A 15,735-nucleotide genomic window follows, 5' to 3' on the forward strand; every position below is an offset into this window, starting at 1 on the left:
CCCGCTATATACAATCCCAATGGACACAAACTTCGTCCCGTTCACTCCAGCTGTATTCAATCCCAATGGACCCAAACCCCTTCCTGTTCACTCCCACTGTACACAATCCCAATCCCAAATCCCTTCCTGTTCACTCCCACTGTATACAATCCCAATGGACCCAAACCCCTTCCCGTTCACTCCCACTGTACACAATCCCAATGGACCCAAACCCCTACCCGTTCACTCCCACTGTACACAATACCAATGGACCCAAACCCCTTTCCGTTCAGTCCCAATGGACCCAAACCCTTTCCCGTTCACTCCCACTGTACACAATCCCAGTCCCAAAGCCCTTACCATTCACACCCACTGTACACAATCCCAATCCCAAACCCCTTCCCATTCACTTCCACTGTACACAATCCCAATGGACCCAAATCCCTTCCCGTTCACTCCCACTGTACACAATCCAAATGGACCCAAACCCCTTCCCATTCAATCCCACTGTACACAATCCCAATGGACCCAAACCCCTTCCCGTTCACTCCCACTGTACACAATCCCAATCCCAAATCCCTTCCTGTTCACTCCCACTGTATACAATCCCAAAGGACACAAACCCATTCCCGTTCATCCCGCTGTACACAATTCCAATGGACACTAACCCTTTCCTGTTCACTCCCACTGTAAACAATCCCAATCCCCTTCCCATTAACTCCCACTGCACACAATCCCAAAGGAACCAAACCCCTTCCTGTTCACTCTCACTGTACACAATCCCAATCCCAAACCCCTTCCCATTCACTCCCACTGTACACAATGCCAATGGACCCAAACCCCTTCCCGTTCACTCCCACTGTACACAACCCCAATGGACCCAAACCCCTTCCTGTTCACTCCCACTGTACACAATCCCAATGGACCCAAACCCCTTCCCGTTCACTCCCACTGTACACAATCCAAATGGACCCAAAGCCCTTCCCGTTCAATCCCACTGTACACAATCCCAATGGACCCAAACCCCTTCCCATTCACTCCCACTGCACACAATCCCAAAGGAACCAAACCCCTTTCTGTTCACTCTCACTGTACACAATCCCAATCCCAAACCACTTCCCGTTCACTTCCACTGTACACAATCCCAATGGATCCAAACACCTTCCCATTCACTCCCACTATATACAATCCCAATGGACACAAACTCCTTCCCATTCACTCCAGCTGTATACAGTCCCAATGGACCCAAACCCCTTCCTGTTCACTCCCACTGTACACAATCCCAATCCCAAACCCCTTCCCGTTCAATCCCACGGTACACAATCCCAATGGACCCAAACCCCTTCCCATTCACTCCCACTATATGCAATCCCAATGGACACAAACCCCTTCCCGTTCACTCCCACTGTACACAATCCCAATCCCAAATCCCTTCCTGTTCACTCCCACTGTATAAAATCCCAAAGGACACAAACCCATTCCCGTTCATCCCGCTGTACACAATCCCAATGGACCCAAACCCCTTCCCATTCACTCCCACTACACACAATCCCAAAGGAACCAAACCCCTTTCTGTTCACTCTCACTGTACACAATCCCAATCCCAAACCACTTCCCGTTCACTTCCACTGTACACAATCCCAATGGATCCAAACACCTTCCCATTCACTCCAGCTGTATACAATCCCAATGGACCCAAACCCCTTCCTGTTCACTCCCACTGTACACAATCCCAATCCCAAATCCCTTCCTGTTCACTCCCACTGTATACAATCCCAATGGATCCAAACCCCTTCCCATTCACTCCCGCTATATACAATCCCAATGGACACAAAATCCTTCCCGTTCACTCCAGCTGTATACAATCCCAATGGACCCAAACCCCTTCCTGTTCACTCCCACTGTACACAATCCCAATCCCAAATCCCTTCCTGTTCACTCCCACTGTACACAATCCCAATGGATCCAAACCCCTTCCCGTTCACTCCCACTGTACACAATCCCAATGGATCCAAACCCCTTCCCGTTCACTCCCACTGTACACAATACCAATGGACCCAAACCCCTTTCCGTTCACTCCCACTGTACACAATCCAAATGGACCCAAACCCCTTCCCATTCACTCCCACTATATGCAATCCCAGTGGACCCAAACCCTTTCCCGTTCACTCCCACTGTACACAATCCCAATCCCAAACCCCTTACCATTCACACCCACTGTACACAATCCCAATCCCAAACCCCTTCACATTCACTCCCACTGTACACAATGCCAATGGACCCAAACCCCTTCCCGTTCACTCCCACTGTACACAATCCAAATGGACCCAAACCCCTTCCCGTTCAATCCCACTGTACACAATCCCAATGGACCCAAACCCCTTCCCATTCACTCCCACTATATGCAATCCCAATGGACACAAACCCCTTCCCGTTCACTCCCACTGTACACAATCCCAATCCCAAATCCCTTCCTGTTCACTCCCACTGTATACAATCCCAAAGGACACAAACCCATTCCCGTTCATCCCGCTGTACACAATTCCAATGGACACAAACCCCTTCCCATTCACTCCCACTGTAAACAATCCCAATCCCCTTCCCATTAACTTCCACTGCACACAATCCCAAAGGAACCAAACCCCTTCCTGTTCACTCTCACTGTACACAATCCCAATCCCAAACCCCTTCCCGTTCACTCCCACTGTACACAATCCCAATGGACCCAAACCCCTTTCCGTCCACTCCCACTGTACAAAATCCCAATGGACCCAAACCCCTTCCCTTTCACTCCCACTCTAAACAATCCCAATCCCAAACCCCTTCCCGTTCACTCCCACCGTACACAATCCCAATCCCAAACCCCTTCCCGTTCACTCCCACTGTACACAATCCCAATGGACCCAAATCCCTTCCTATTCACTCCCACTGTACACAATCCCAATGGACCCAAACCCCTTCCCATTCACTCCCACTGTACACAATCCCAATCACAAACCCCTTCCCTTTCACTCCCACTGTAAACAATCCCAATCCCAAACCCCTTCCCGATCACTCCCACTGTGCACAATCCCAATGGACCCAAACCCCTTCCCTTTCACTCCCACTCTACACAATCCCAATCCCAAACCCCTTCCCGTTCACTCCCACTGAACACAATCCCAATGGACCCAAATCCCTTCCCATTCACTCCCACTGTACACAATCCCAATGGACCCAAACCCCTTCCCATTCACTCCCACTGTACACAATCCCAATCCCAAATCCCTTCCTGTTCACTCCCACTGTATACAATCCCAAAGGACACAAACCCATTCCCGTTCATCCCGCTGTACACAATTCCAATGGACACAAACCCCTTCCCGTTCACTCCCACTGTAAACAATCCCAATCCCCTTTCCATTAACTCCCACTGCACACAATCCCAAAGGAACCAAACCCCTTCCTGTTCACTCCCACTGTACACAATCCCAATCCCAAACCCCTTCCCGTTCACTCCCACTGTACACAATCCCAATGGACCCAAACCCCTTCCCGTTCACTCCCACTGTACACAATCCCAATGGACCCAAACCCCTTTCCGTTCACTCCCACTGTACAAAATCCCAATCCCAAACCCCTTCCCGTTCACTCCCACTGTACACAATCCCAATGGACTCAAATCCCTTCCCATTCACTCCCACTGTACACAATCCCAATGGACCCAAACCCCTTCCCATTCACTCCCACTGTACACAATCCCAATCACAAACCCCTTCCCTTTCACTCCCACTGTAAACAATCCCAATCCCAAACCCCTTCCCGATCACTCCCACTGTGCACAATCCCAATGGACCCAAACCCCTTCCCGTTCACTCCCACTGTACACAATCCCAATCCCAAACCCCTTCCCGTTCACTCCCACTGTACACAACCCCAATAGACACAAACCCCTTCCCATTCACTCCCACTGTACACAATCCCAATGGACCCAAAGCCCTTCCCGTTCACTCCCACTGTACACAATCCCAATCCCAAACCCCTTCCCGTTCACTCCCACTGTACACAATCCCAATCCCAAACCCCTTCCCGTTCACTCCCACTGTACACAACCCCAATAGACACAAACCCCTTCCCATTCACTCCCACTGTACACACTCTCAATGGACCCAAACCCCTTCCCTTTCACTCCCACTGTACACAATTCCAATGGACCCAAACCCGTTCCCGTTCACTCCCACTGTACACAATCCCAATCCCAAACCCCTTCCCGTTCACTCCCACTGTACACAACCCCAATAGACACAAACCCCTTCCCATTCACTCCCACTGTACACACTCTCAATGGACCCAAACCCCTTCCCTTTCACTCCCACTGTACACAATCCCAATGGACCCACACCCCTTCCTGTTCACTCCCACCATACTCAATCCCAATAAAACCTACCCCCTTCCTGTTCACAAAACAAAAACAGAATTACCTGGAAAAACTCAGCATGTCTGGCAGCACAGGCGGAGAAGAATAGCGTTGACGTTTCGAGTCCTCATGACCCTTCGACAGAACTTGATCACAATCCCAATAGACCTAAACTCCTTCCTGTTCACTCCAACTGTACACAATCCCAATCCCCTTCCCGTTCACTCCCACTGTACACAGTCCCAATGGACCCAAACCCCATCCTGTTCACTCCCACCGTACACAATCCCAATCCCAAACCCCTTCCCATTCACTCTCACTGTACACAATCCCAATCCCCTTCCCATTCACTCCCACTGTACACAATCTCAATCCCAAACCCCTTCCCGTTCACTCCTGCTGTTGACACTGTCTGTTCTGTCTCAGCTGTTGATTCTTACCCAGTGAATCCACAGCTTTGATGTCCGCTCCTCTCTGAATCAGTAATCGGATGATTTCCTCATTCCCAACACAAGCAGCGAATGATAAGATGTGCTCCCCTGGACGGGGTAGAGAGACATGGATTGAGAGGGGTCCCATTGCTTCCAGCAGCCCGTCTCCCTCACCCAATCCCTCCTCTTCCCTCTCTCTCCCAATCCTCCCCCTTCCCTCTCTCTCCCAATTCACCCCCTTCCCTCTCTCTCCCAATCCTCTCCCCTTCCCTCTCTCTCCCAATCCTCACCCCTTCCCTCTCTCTCCCTCAATTCACCCCCTTCCCTCTTTCTCCCAATCCTCTCCCCTTCCCTCTCTCTCCCAATCCTCCCCCTTCCATCTCTCTCCCAATCCTCCCCTTCCCTCTCTCTCCCAATCCTCCCCCCTTTCCCCTCTCACTCCCAATCCACCCCCTTCCCTCTCCCTCCCAATCCTCCCCCCTTTCCCCTCTCACTCCCAATCCTCCCCACTTCCCTCCCTCTCTCCCAACCCTCCCCCTTCCCTCTCTCACTCCCAAACTTCCCAGCTTCCCACTGTACCCCAATCCCTCCCTTCCCTCTCTCTCTCCCAATCCTCCCCCTTCCCTCTCTCTCCCTCAATCCTCCCCTTCCCTCTCTCTCCCAATCCTCCTCTTCCCTCTCTGTCCCAATCCTCCCCCCTTCCCTCTCTCTCCCAATCCTCCCCCCTTCCCTCTCTCTCCCAATCCTTCCCCTTCCCTCTCTCTCCCAATCCTCCCCTTCCCTCTCTCTCCCAATCCTCCCCCCTTTCCCCTCTCACTCCCAATCCACCCCCTTCCCTCTCTCTCCCAATCCTCCCCCCTTCCCTCTCTCTCCCAATCCTCCCCCCTTCCCCGTCTCCCTCCCAATCCTCCCCCTTCCCTCTCTCTCTCTCCCAATCAGCTCCCCTTCCCTCTCTCTCCCAATCCTCCCCTTCCCTCTCTCTCCCAATCCTTCCCCTTCCCTCTCTCTCCCAATCCTCCCCCTTCCCTCTCTCTCACAATCCTCCCCCCTTCCCTCTCTCTCTCCCAATCCACCCCCTTCCCTCTCTCTCCCAATCCTCCCCCTTCCCTCTATCTCCCAATCCTCCCCCCTTCCCCGTCTCCCTCCCAATCCTCCCCCTTCCCTCTCTCTCTCTCCCAATCAGCTCCCCTTCCCTCTCTCTCCCAATCCTCCCCTTCCCTCTCTCTCTCCCTCACAATCCTCCCCCTTCCCTCTCTCTCTCTCCCAATCAGCTCCCCTTCCCTCTCTCTCCCAATCCTCACCCATTCCCTCTCTCTCCCAATCCTCCCCACTTCACTCTCTCTCTCACAATCCTACCCCCTTCCCTCTCTCTCTCCCACTCCTCCCCTTCCCTCTCTCTCTCAAAATCCTCCCCCTTCCCTCTCTCTCCCAATCCTCCCCTTCCCTCTCTCTCTCCCAATCCTCCCCCCTTCCCCCTCTCTCCCAATCCTCCCCTTCCCTCTCTCTCCCAATCCTCCCCCTTCCCTCTCTCTCTCTCCCAATCAGCTCCCCTTCCCTCTCTCTCCCAATCCTCACCCATTCCCTCTCTCTCCCAATCCTCCCCACTTCACTCTCTCTCTCACAATCCTACCCCCTTCCCTCTCTCTCTCCCACTCCTCCCCTTCCCTCTCTCTCTCAAAATCCTCCCCCTTCCCTCTCTCTCCCAATCCTCCCCTTCCCTCTCTCTCTCCCAATCCTCCCCCCTTCCTCCTCTCTCCCAATCCTCCCCTTCCCTCTCTCTCCCAATCCTCCCCCTTCCCTCTCTCTCCCAATCGTCCCCCCTTCCATCTCTTTCCCAATCCAACCCCCTTCCCTCTCTCTCTCCCAATCCTCCCCCTTCCCTCTCTCTCTCCCAATCCTCCCCTTCCCTCTCTCTCTCCCAATCCTCCCCATTCCCCCTCTCTCTCCCAATACCTGCTTCCCTCTCTCTCCCAATCCTCCCCCTTCTCTCTCTCTCCCAATCCACCCCCCTTTCCCCTCTCTCTCCCAATCCTCCCCCTTCCCTCTCTCTCTCACAATCCTCCCCCCTTCCCTCCCTCTCCCAATCCACCCCCCTTACCTATCTCTCTCCCATTCTTCCCAGCTTCCCTCTCTACCCAAATCCCTCCCCTCCCTCTCTCTCTCCCAATCGGCTCCCCTTCCCTCTCTCTCTCCCAATCCTCCCCCTTCCCTCTCTCTCCCAATCCTCCCCTTCCCTCTCTCTCTCCCAATCCTCCCCCTTTCCCTTTCTCTCCCAATCCTCCCCCTTCCCTCTCTCTCCCAATCCTCCCCGCTTCCCTCCCTCTCTCCCAACCCTCCCCCTTCCCTCTCTCTCTCCCAAACTTCCCAGCTTCCTTCTGTACCCCAATCCCTCCCCTCCCTCTCTCTCCCAATCCTCCCCCCTTCCCTCTCTCTCCCTCAATCCTCCCCCTTCCCTCTCTCCCTCAATCCTCCCCTTCCCTCTCTCTCCCAATCCTCCCCCTTGCCTCTCTCTCCCAATCCTCCCCCTTCCCTCTCTCTCCCAATCCATCCCCCTACCCTCTCTCTCTCAAAATCCTCCCCCCTAACTCCCACTCCCTAACCGCCCCCCTTCCCTCTCTCTCCCAATCTTGCCCGCTTCCCTCTCTACCCCAATCCCTCCCCTCCCTCTCTCTATCCCAATCCTCTACCCTTCCCTCTCGCTCCCAATCCTTCCCCCTTCACTCTCGCTGCCAATCCTGCCCCCATTCCTCTCTCTCTCTCTCAAAATCCTCCCCCTTCCCTCTCTCTCCCAATCCTCCCCCTTCCCTCTCTCTCTCTCCGAATCCTTCCCCTTCCCTCACTCTCTCCCAATCTGCCCCCTTCCCTCTCTCTCTCTCACAATCCTCTCCCCTTCCCTCTCTCTCTCTCCCAATACTCCCCCATTCCCCCTCTCCCTCCCAATCCTCCACCTTCCCTCTCTCTCTCACAACAATTCCCCCTTCCCTCTCTCTCTCCCACTCCTCCCCCCTTCCCTCTCTCTCTCAAAATCCTCCCCCTTCCCTCTCTCTCCCATTCCTCACCCCTTCCCTCTCTCTCCCAATCCTCCCCCCTTCCCTCTCTCTCTCCCACTCCTCCCCTTTCCGCTCTCTCTCAAAATCCTCTCCCCTTCCCTCTCTCTCTCCCAATCCTCCCCCAATCCCTCTCTCTCCCAATCCTCGCCCCTTCCCTCTCTCTCTCCCAATCCCTCCCCTTCCCTCTCTCTCCCAATCCTCCCCCTTCCCTCTCTCTCCAAACCCTCACCCCTTCCCTCTATCTCCCAATCCTCCCCCTTCCCTCTATCTCCCAATCCTCCCCTTCCCCCTCTCTCTCCCAATCCTCCCCTTCCCTCTCTCTCTCCCAATCCTCCCCTTCCCCCTCTCTCTCCCAATCCTCCCCTTCCCCCTCTCTCTCCCAATCCTCCCCTTCCCCCTCTCTCTCCCAATCCTCCCCTTCCCTTTCTCTCCCAATCCTCCCCGCTTCCCTCCCTCTCTCCAAACCCTCCCCCTTCCCTCTCTCTCTCAATCCTCCCACTTCCCTCTCTCTCTCTCCCAATCCCTCCCCCCTTCCCTCTCTCTCCCAATCCCTCCACCCTTCCCTCTCTCTCTCCCAATCATCCCCCTTCCCTGTCTCTCCCAATCCTACCCCTTCCCTCTCTCTCTCCCAATCCTCCCCTCTACCCTGTCTCTCCCAATCCTCCCCCTTCCCTCTCTCTCTCCCAATCCTCCCCCTTCCCTCTCTCTCTCCCAATCATCCCCCTTCCCTGTCTCTCCCAATCCTACCCCTTCCCTCTCTCTCTCCCAATCCTCCCCTCTACCCTGTCTCTCCCAATCCTCCCCCTTCCCTCTCTCTCTCCCAATCCTCCCCCTTCCCTCTCTCTCCCAATCCTACCCCTTCCCTCTCTCTCCCAATCCTACCCCTTCCCTCAGTCTCCCAATCCTCCCCCTTCCCTCTCTCTCTCCCAATCCTCCCCCTTCCCTCTCGCTCCCAATCCTACCCCTTCCCTCAGTCTCCCAATCCTCCCCCTTCCCTCTCTCTCTCCCAATCCTACCCCCTTCCCTCTCTCTCTCCCAATCCTACCCCCTTCCCTCTCTCTCTCCCAATCCTACCCCTTCCCTCTCTCTCTCCCAATCCTCCTCCTTCCCTCTCTCTCTCCCAATCCTTCCCCTTCCCTCTTTCTCTCCCACTCCTCCCCCTTCCCTCTTTCTCTCCCACTCCTCCCCCTTCCCTCTCTCTCCCAATCCTTCCCCCTTCCCTCTCTCTCTCCCAATCCTTCCCCCTTCCCTCTCTCTCCGAATCCTCCCCACTTCCCTCTCTCTCCCAATCCTCCTCCTTCCCTCTCTCTCTCCCACTCCTCCCCCTTCCCTCTTTCTCTCCCACTCCTCCCCCTTCCCTCTCTCTCTCCCAATCCTCCCCCTTCCCTCTCTCTCTCAATCCCTCCCCCCTTCCCTCTCTCTCCCAATCCTCCCCCTTCCCCCTCTCTCTCCCAATCCTTCGCCCTTCCCTCTCTCTCCCAATCCTCCCCCTTCCCCCTCTCTCTCCCAATCCTTTCCCCTCACCCTCTTTCTCTCCCCCAATCCCTCCACCTCTCCCTCTCCCAATCCACCCCCTCTCCCTCCTCACTCACCGAAGTACAGGAGTTTACTGAGGCTCCATCTAAAGTAGGTTCCAGTTGTCCGTGGAGATCTCACATCAGCTCCCCGAGAAATCATCTCCCTCACCAGCCTCAGGTCCTGGTTCACCACCGCGATGTGGAGGGGAGTCTGGCCTGGAGGAGAACGACATGTACTCATCACTCATCGAGGCTGCAATAACACCTCAACCCAGACAACCGCTCGCCCTCGTCTAACACTCCGCAGCCCTCAGCCTCCAACCCAGACCATCCACAACAAACCCACTGCTCACCAATGGGGTCAGTACTGAGGGAGTGATGCACTGTCGGAGGGTCAGTACTGAGGGAGTGCTGCACTGTCGGAGGGTCAGTGCTGAGGGAGAGCCGCACTGTCGGAGAGTCAGTACTGAGGGAGAGCCGCACTGTCAGAGGGTCAGTACTGAGGGAGTGCTGCACTGTCAGAGGGTCAGTACTGAGGGAGTGCTGCACTGTCAGAGGGTCAGTACAGAGGGAGTGCTGCACTGTCAGAGGGTCAGTACTGAGGAAGAGCCGCACAGTCGGAGGGTCAGTGATGAGGGAGTACTGCACTGTCAGAGGGTCAGTACTGAGGGAGTGCTGCAATGTCAGAGGGTCAGTACTGAGGGAGTGCTGCACTGTCAGAGGGTCAGTACTGAGGGAGTGCCACACTGTTGGAGGGTCAGAGCTGAGGGAGTGCCGCACTGTCAGAGGGTCAATGCAGAGGGAGTGATGCACTGTCAGAGGGTCAGTACTGAGGGAGTGCTGAACTGTCAGGGGGTCAGTGCTGAGGGAGAGCCGGACTGTCGGAGGGTCAGTACTGAGGGAGTGCCGCACTGTCAGAGGGTCAGTACTGAGGGAGTGCCGCACTGTCAGAGGGTCAGTACTGAGGGAGAGCCGCACTGTCGGAGGGTCAGTACTGAGGGAGTGCTGCAGTGTCGGAGGGTCAGTACTGAGGGAGAGCCGCACTGTCGGAGGGTCAGTGCTGAGGGAGTGCTGCACCGTCAGAGCGTCACTGTTGAGGGAGAGCCACACAGTCGGAGGGTCAGTGCTGAAGGAGTGCTGCCCTGTCAGAGGGTCAGTGCTGAGGGAGAGCTGCACTGTCGGAGGGTCAGTGCTGAGGAAGAGCCGCACTGTCGGAGGGTCAGTCCTGAGGGAGTGCCACACTGTCCGAGTGTCAGTACTGAGGGAGTGCCGCAATGTCTGAGGGTCTTTACTGAGAGAGTGCCGCACTCTCGGAGGGTCAGTACTAAGGAAGAGCAGCACTGTCGGAGGGTCAGTCCTGAGGGAGAGCCGCACTGTCGGAGGGTCAGTGCTGAGGGAGTGCTGCACTGTCAGAGGGTCAGTGCTGAGGAAGCGCCGCACTGTCTGAGGGTCAGTACTGAGGGAGAGCCGCACTGTCAGAGGGTCAGTACTGAGAGAGTGCCGCACTGTCGGAGGGTCAGTGCTGAGGGAGTGCCGCACTGTCAGAGGGTCAGTATTGAGGGAGTGCCGCACTGTCAGAGGGTCAGTACTGAGGGAGCGCTACACTGTCGGAGGATCAGTACTGAGGGAGTGCCGCACTGTTGAAGGGTCAGTACTGAGGGAGTGCCGCACTGTCAGAGGGTCAGTACTGAGGGAGAGACGCACTGTCCGAGGGTCAGTGCTGAGGGAGTGCTGCACTGTCAGAGGGTCAGTACTGAGGGAGTGCTGCACTGTCTGAGGGTCAGTACTGAGGGAGAGCCGCACTGTCGGAGGGTTAGTACTGAGGGAGAGCCGCACTGTCGGAGGGTCAGTGCTGAGGGAGCGCCGCACTGTCGGAGGGTCAGTACTGAGGGAGAGCCGCACTGTCGGATGTTCAGTACTGAGGGAGAGCCGCACTGAAGGAGGGTCAGTGCTGAGGGAGTGCTGCACCGTCAGAGTGTCACTGTTGAGGGAGAGCCACACAGTCGGAGGGTCAGTGCTGAAGGAGTGCGGCCCTGTCAGAGGGTCAGTGCTGAGGGACAGCCGCACTGTCGGAGGGTCAGTGCTGAGGAAGAGCCGCACTGTCGGAGGGTCAGTCCTTAGGGAGTGCCACACTGTCCGAGTGTCAGTACTGAGAGAGTGCCGCACTGTCTGAGGGTCTTTACTGAGAGAGTGCCGCACTCTCGGAAGGTCAGTACTGAGGGAGAGCCGCACTGTCGGAGGGTCAGTACTGAGGGAGAGCCGCACTGTCGGAGGGTCAGTACTGAGGGAGTGCCGCACTGTCGGAGGATCAGTACTGAGGGAGTGCCGCACTGTCAGAGGGTCAGTACTGAGGGAGAGCCGCACTGTCGGAGGGTCAGTACTGAGGGACAGCTGCACTGTCGGAGGGTCATGCTGAGGGAGCGCCGCACTGTCGGAGGGTCAGTACTGAGGGAGTGCCGCACTGTCGGAGGGTCAGTACTGAGGGAGTGCCGCACTGTCAGAGGGTCAGTACTGAGGGAGCGCTACACTGTCGGAGGATCAGTACTGAGGGAGTGACGCACTTTTGAAGGGTCAGTACTGAGGGAGTGCCGCACTGTCAGAGGGTCAGTACTGAGGGAGAACGCACTGTCCGAGGGTCAGTGCTGAGGGAGTGCTGCACTGTCAGAGGGTCAGTACTGAGGGAGAGCCGCACTGTCGGAGGGTCAGTACTGAGGGAGAGCCGCACTGTCGGAGGGTCAGTGCTGAGGGAGCGCCGCACTGTCGGAGGGTCAGTACTGAGGGAGAGCCGCACTGTCGGAGGGTCAGTACTAAGGGAGAGCCGCACTGTCGGAGGGTCAGTGCTGAGGGAGCGCCGCACTGTCGGAGGGTCAATGCTGAGGGAGCGCCGCACTGTCGGATGGTCAGTACTGAGGGAGAGCCGCACTGTCGAAGGTCAGTGCTGAGGGAGAGCCGCACTGTCGGAGGGTCAGTGCTAAGGGAGAGCCGCACTGTCGGAGGGTCAGTGCTGAGGGAGAGCCGCACTTTCGGAGGGTCGGTGCTGAGGTAGTGCTGCACTGTTGGAGGGTCAGTACTGAGAGAGTGCCGCACTGTCGGTGGGTCGGTGCTGAGGGAGTGCCGCACTGTCAGAGGGTCAGTATTGAGGGAGTGCTGAACTGTCAGAGGGTCAGTACTGAGGGAGCGCTACACTGTCGGAGGATCAGTACTGAGGGAGTGCCGCACTGCTGAAGGGTCAGTACTGAGGGAGTGCCGCACTGTCAGAAGGTCAGTACTGAGGGAGAGCCGCACTGTCCGAGGGTCAGTGCTGAGGGAGTGCTGCACTGTCAGAGGGTCAGTACTGAGGGAGTGCTGCACTGTCTGAGGGTCAGTACTGAGGAAGAGCCGCACTGTCAGAGGGTCAGTACTGAGAGAGTGCCGCACTGTCGGAGGGTCAGTGCTGAGGGAGTGCCGCACTGTCGGAGGGTCAGTACTGAGGGACTGCCGCACTGTCAGAGGGTCAGTACTGAGGGAGCGCTACACTGTCGGAGGATCAGTACTGATGGAGTGCCGCACTGTTGAAGGGTCAGTACTGAGGGAGTGCCACACTGTCAGAGGGTCAGTACTGAGGGAGAACGCACTGTCCGAGGGTCAGTGCTGAGGGAGTGCTGCACTGTCAGAGTGTCACTGTTGAGGGAGAGCCACACAGTCGGAGGGTCAGTGCTGAAGGAGTGCTGCCCTGTCAGAGGGTCAGTGCTGAGGGACAGCCGCACTGTCGGAGGGTCAGTGATGAGGAAGAGCCGCACTGTCGGAGGGTCAGTCCTTAGGGAGTGCCACACTGTCCGAGTGTCAGTACTGAGAGAGTACCGCACTGTCTGAGTGTCTTTACTGAGAGAGTGCAGCATTCTCGGAAGGTCAGTACTGAGGGAGAGCCGCACTTTCGGAGGGTCAGTACTGAGGGAGAGCCGCACTTTCGGAGGGTCAGTACTGAGGGAGAGCCGCACTGTCGGAGGGTCAGTGCTGAGGGAGCGCCGCACTGTCAGAGGGTCAGTACTGAGGGAGAGCCGCACTGTCGGAGGGTCAGTACTGAGGGAGAGCCGCACTGAAGGAGGGTCAGTGCTGAGGGAGTGCTGCACCGTCAGAGTGTCACTGTTGAGGGAGAGCCACACAGTCGGAGGGTCAGTGCTGAAGGAGTGCTGCCCTGTCAGAGGGTCAGTGCTGAGAGACAGCCGCACTGTCGGAGGGTCAGTGCTGAGGAAGAGCCGCACTGTCGGAGGGTCAGTCCTTAGGGAGTGCCACACTGTCCGAGTGTCAGTACTGAGAGAGTGCCGCACTGTCTGAGGGTCTTTACTGAGAGAGTGCCGCACTCTCGGAAGGTCAGTACTGAGGGAGAGCCGCACTGTCGGAGGGTCAGTACTGAGGGAGAGCCACACTGTCGGAGGGTCAGTCCTTAGAGAGTGCCACACTGTCCGAGTGTCAGCACTGAGAGAGTGCCGCACTGTCTGAGTGTCTTTACTGAGAGAGTGCCGCACTCTCGGAAGGTCAGTACTGAGGGAGAGCCGCACTGTCGGAGGGTCAGTACTGAGGGAGAGCCGCACTGTCGGAGGGTCAGTCCTGAGGGAGAGCCGACCTGTCGGAGGGTCAGTACTGAGGGAGTGCCGCACTGTCAGAGGGTCAGTACGGAGAGAGTGCCGCACTGTCGGAGGGTCAGTGCTGAGGGATTGCTGCACTGTCGGAGGATCAGTACTGAGGGAGTGCCGCACTGTCGCAGGGTCAGTACTGAGGGAGTGCCGCACTGTCAGAGGGTCAGTGCTGAGGGAGAGCCGCACTGTCGGAGGGTCAGTGCTGAGGGAGAGCCGCACTTTCGGAGGGTCGGTGCTGAGGGAGTGCTGCACTGTTGGAGGGTCAGTACTGAGGGAGAGCCACACTGTCGGAGGGTCAGTACTGAAGGAGTGCTGCCCTGTCAGAGGGTCAGTGCTGAGGGACAGCCGCACTGTCGGAGGGTCAGTGCTGAGGAAGAGCGGACTGTCGAAGGGTCAGTCCTTAGGGAGTGCCACACTGTCGAGTGTCAGTACTGAGAGAGTGCCCCACTGTCTGAGCGTCTTTACTGAGAGAGTGCCGCACTCTCGGAAGGTCAGTACTGAGGGAGAGCCGCACTGTCGGAGGGTCAGTACTGAGGGAGTGCCGCACTGTCGGAGGGTCAGTACTGAGGGAGAGCCGCACTGTCGGAGGGTCAGTACTGAGGGAGTGCCGCACTGTCAGAGGGTCAGTACTGAGGGAGTGCCGCACTGTCGGAGGGTCAGTGCTGAGGGAGTGCCGCACTGTCAGAGGGTCAGTACTGAGGGAGAACGCACTGTCCGAGGGTCAGTGCTGAGGGAGTGCCGCATTGTCAGAGGGTCAGTACTGAGGGAGAGCCGCACTGTCGGAGGGTCAGTACTGAGGGAGAGCCGCACTGTCGGAGGGTCAGTGCTGTGGGTGCAACACACTGTCGGAGGGTCAGTACTGAGGGAGAGCCGCACTGTCGGAGGGTCAGTACTAAGGGAGAGCCGCACTGTCGGAGGGTCAGTGCTGAGGGAGCGCCGCACTGTCGGAGGGTCAGTGCTGAGGGAGCGCCGCACTGTCGGATGGTCAGTACTGAGGGAGAGCCGCACTGTCGAAGGTCAGTGCTGAGGGAGAGCCGCACTGTCGGAGGGTCAGTGCTAAGGGAGAGCCGCACTGTCGGAGGGTCAGTGCTGAGGGAGAGCCGCACTTTCGGAGGGTCGGTGCTGAGGTAGTGCTGCACTGTTGGAGGGTCAGTACTGAGAGAGTGCCGCACTGTCGGTGGGTCGGTGCTGAGGGAGTGCCGCACTGTCAGAGGGTCAGTATTGAGGGAGTGCCGAACTGTCAGAGGGTCAGTACTGAGGGAGCGCTACACTGTCGGAGGATCAGTACTGAGGGAGTGCCGCACTGCTGAAGGGTCAGTACTGAGGGAGTGCCGCACTGTCAGAAGGTCAGTACTGAGGGAGAGCCGCACTGTCCGAGGGTCAGTGCTGAGGGAGTGCTGCACTGTCAGAGGGTCAGTACTGAGGGAGTGCTGCACTGTCTGAGGGTCAGTACTGAGGAAGAGCCGCACTGTCAGAGGGTCAGTACTGAGAGAGTGCCGCACTGTCGGAGGGTCAGTGCTGAGGGAGTGCCGCACTGTCGGAGGGTCAGTACTGAGGGACTGCCGCACTGTCAGAGGGTCAGTACTGAGGGAGCGCTACACTGTCGGAGGATCAGTACTGATGGAGTGCCGCACTGTTGAAGGGTCAGTACTGAGGGAGTGCCGCACTGTCAGAGGGTCAGTACTGAGGGAGAACGCACTGTCCGAGGGTCAGTGCTGAGGGAGTGCTGCACTGTCAGAGTGTCAC

The 15,735-nt window shown here is 57.1% G+C and overlaps 1 protein-coding gene across 1 annotated transcript in view; it reads right to left on the reverse strand.

Moving 5' to 3' along the window:
* The window catches only part of LOC121275040 (transient receptor potential cation channel subfamily V member 5-like), a 20,936-nt gene extending 11,322 nt beyond the window's left edge, over nucleotides 1-9,614 (reverse strand). The window contains exons 1-2 of the mRNA XM_041182430.1: nucleotides 9,449-9,614; nucleotides 4,816-4,914 (exon numbers count right to left, since the gene is read on the reverse strand). Of these exons, the coding sequence (XP_041038364.1) occupies nucleotides 4,816-4,914; nucleotides 9,449-9,614 (265 nt within the window). The remainder of the gene's footprint in view (nucleotides 1-4,815; nucleotides 4,915-9,448) is intronic.
* Between the last annotated feature and the right edge of the window lie 6,121 nt (nucleotides 9,615-15,735).

This window comes from Carcharodon carcharias (genome assembly GCF_017639515.1).
Source record: "Carcharodon carcharias isolate sCarCar2 chromosome 40 unlocalized genomic scaffold, sCarCar2.pri SUPER_40_unloc_5, whole genome shotgun sequence".
NCBI classification, from domain to species: domain Eukaryota; kingdom Metazoa; phylum Chordata; class Chondrichthyes; order Lamniformes; family Lamnidae; genus Carcharodon; species Carcharodon carcharias.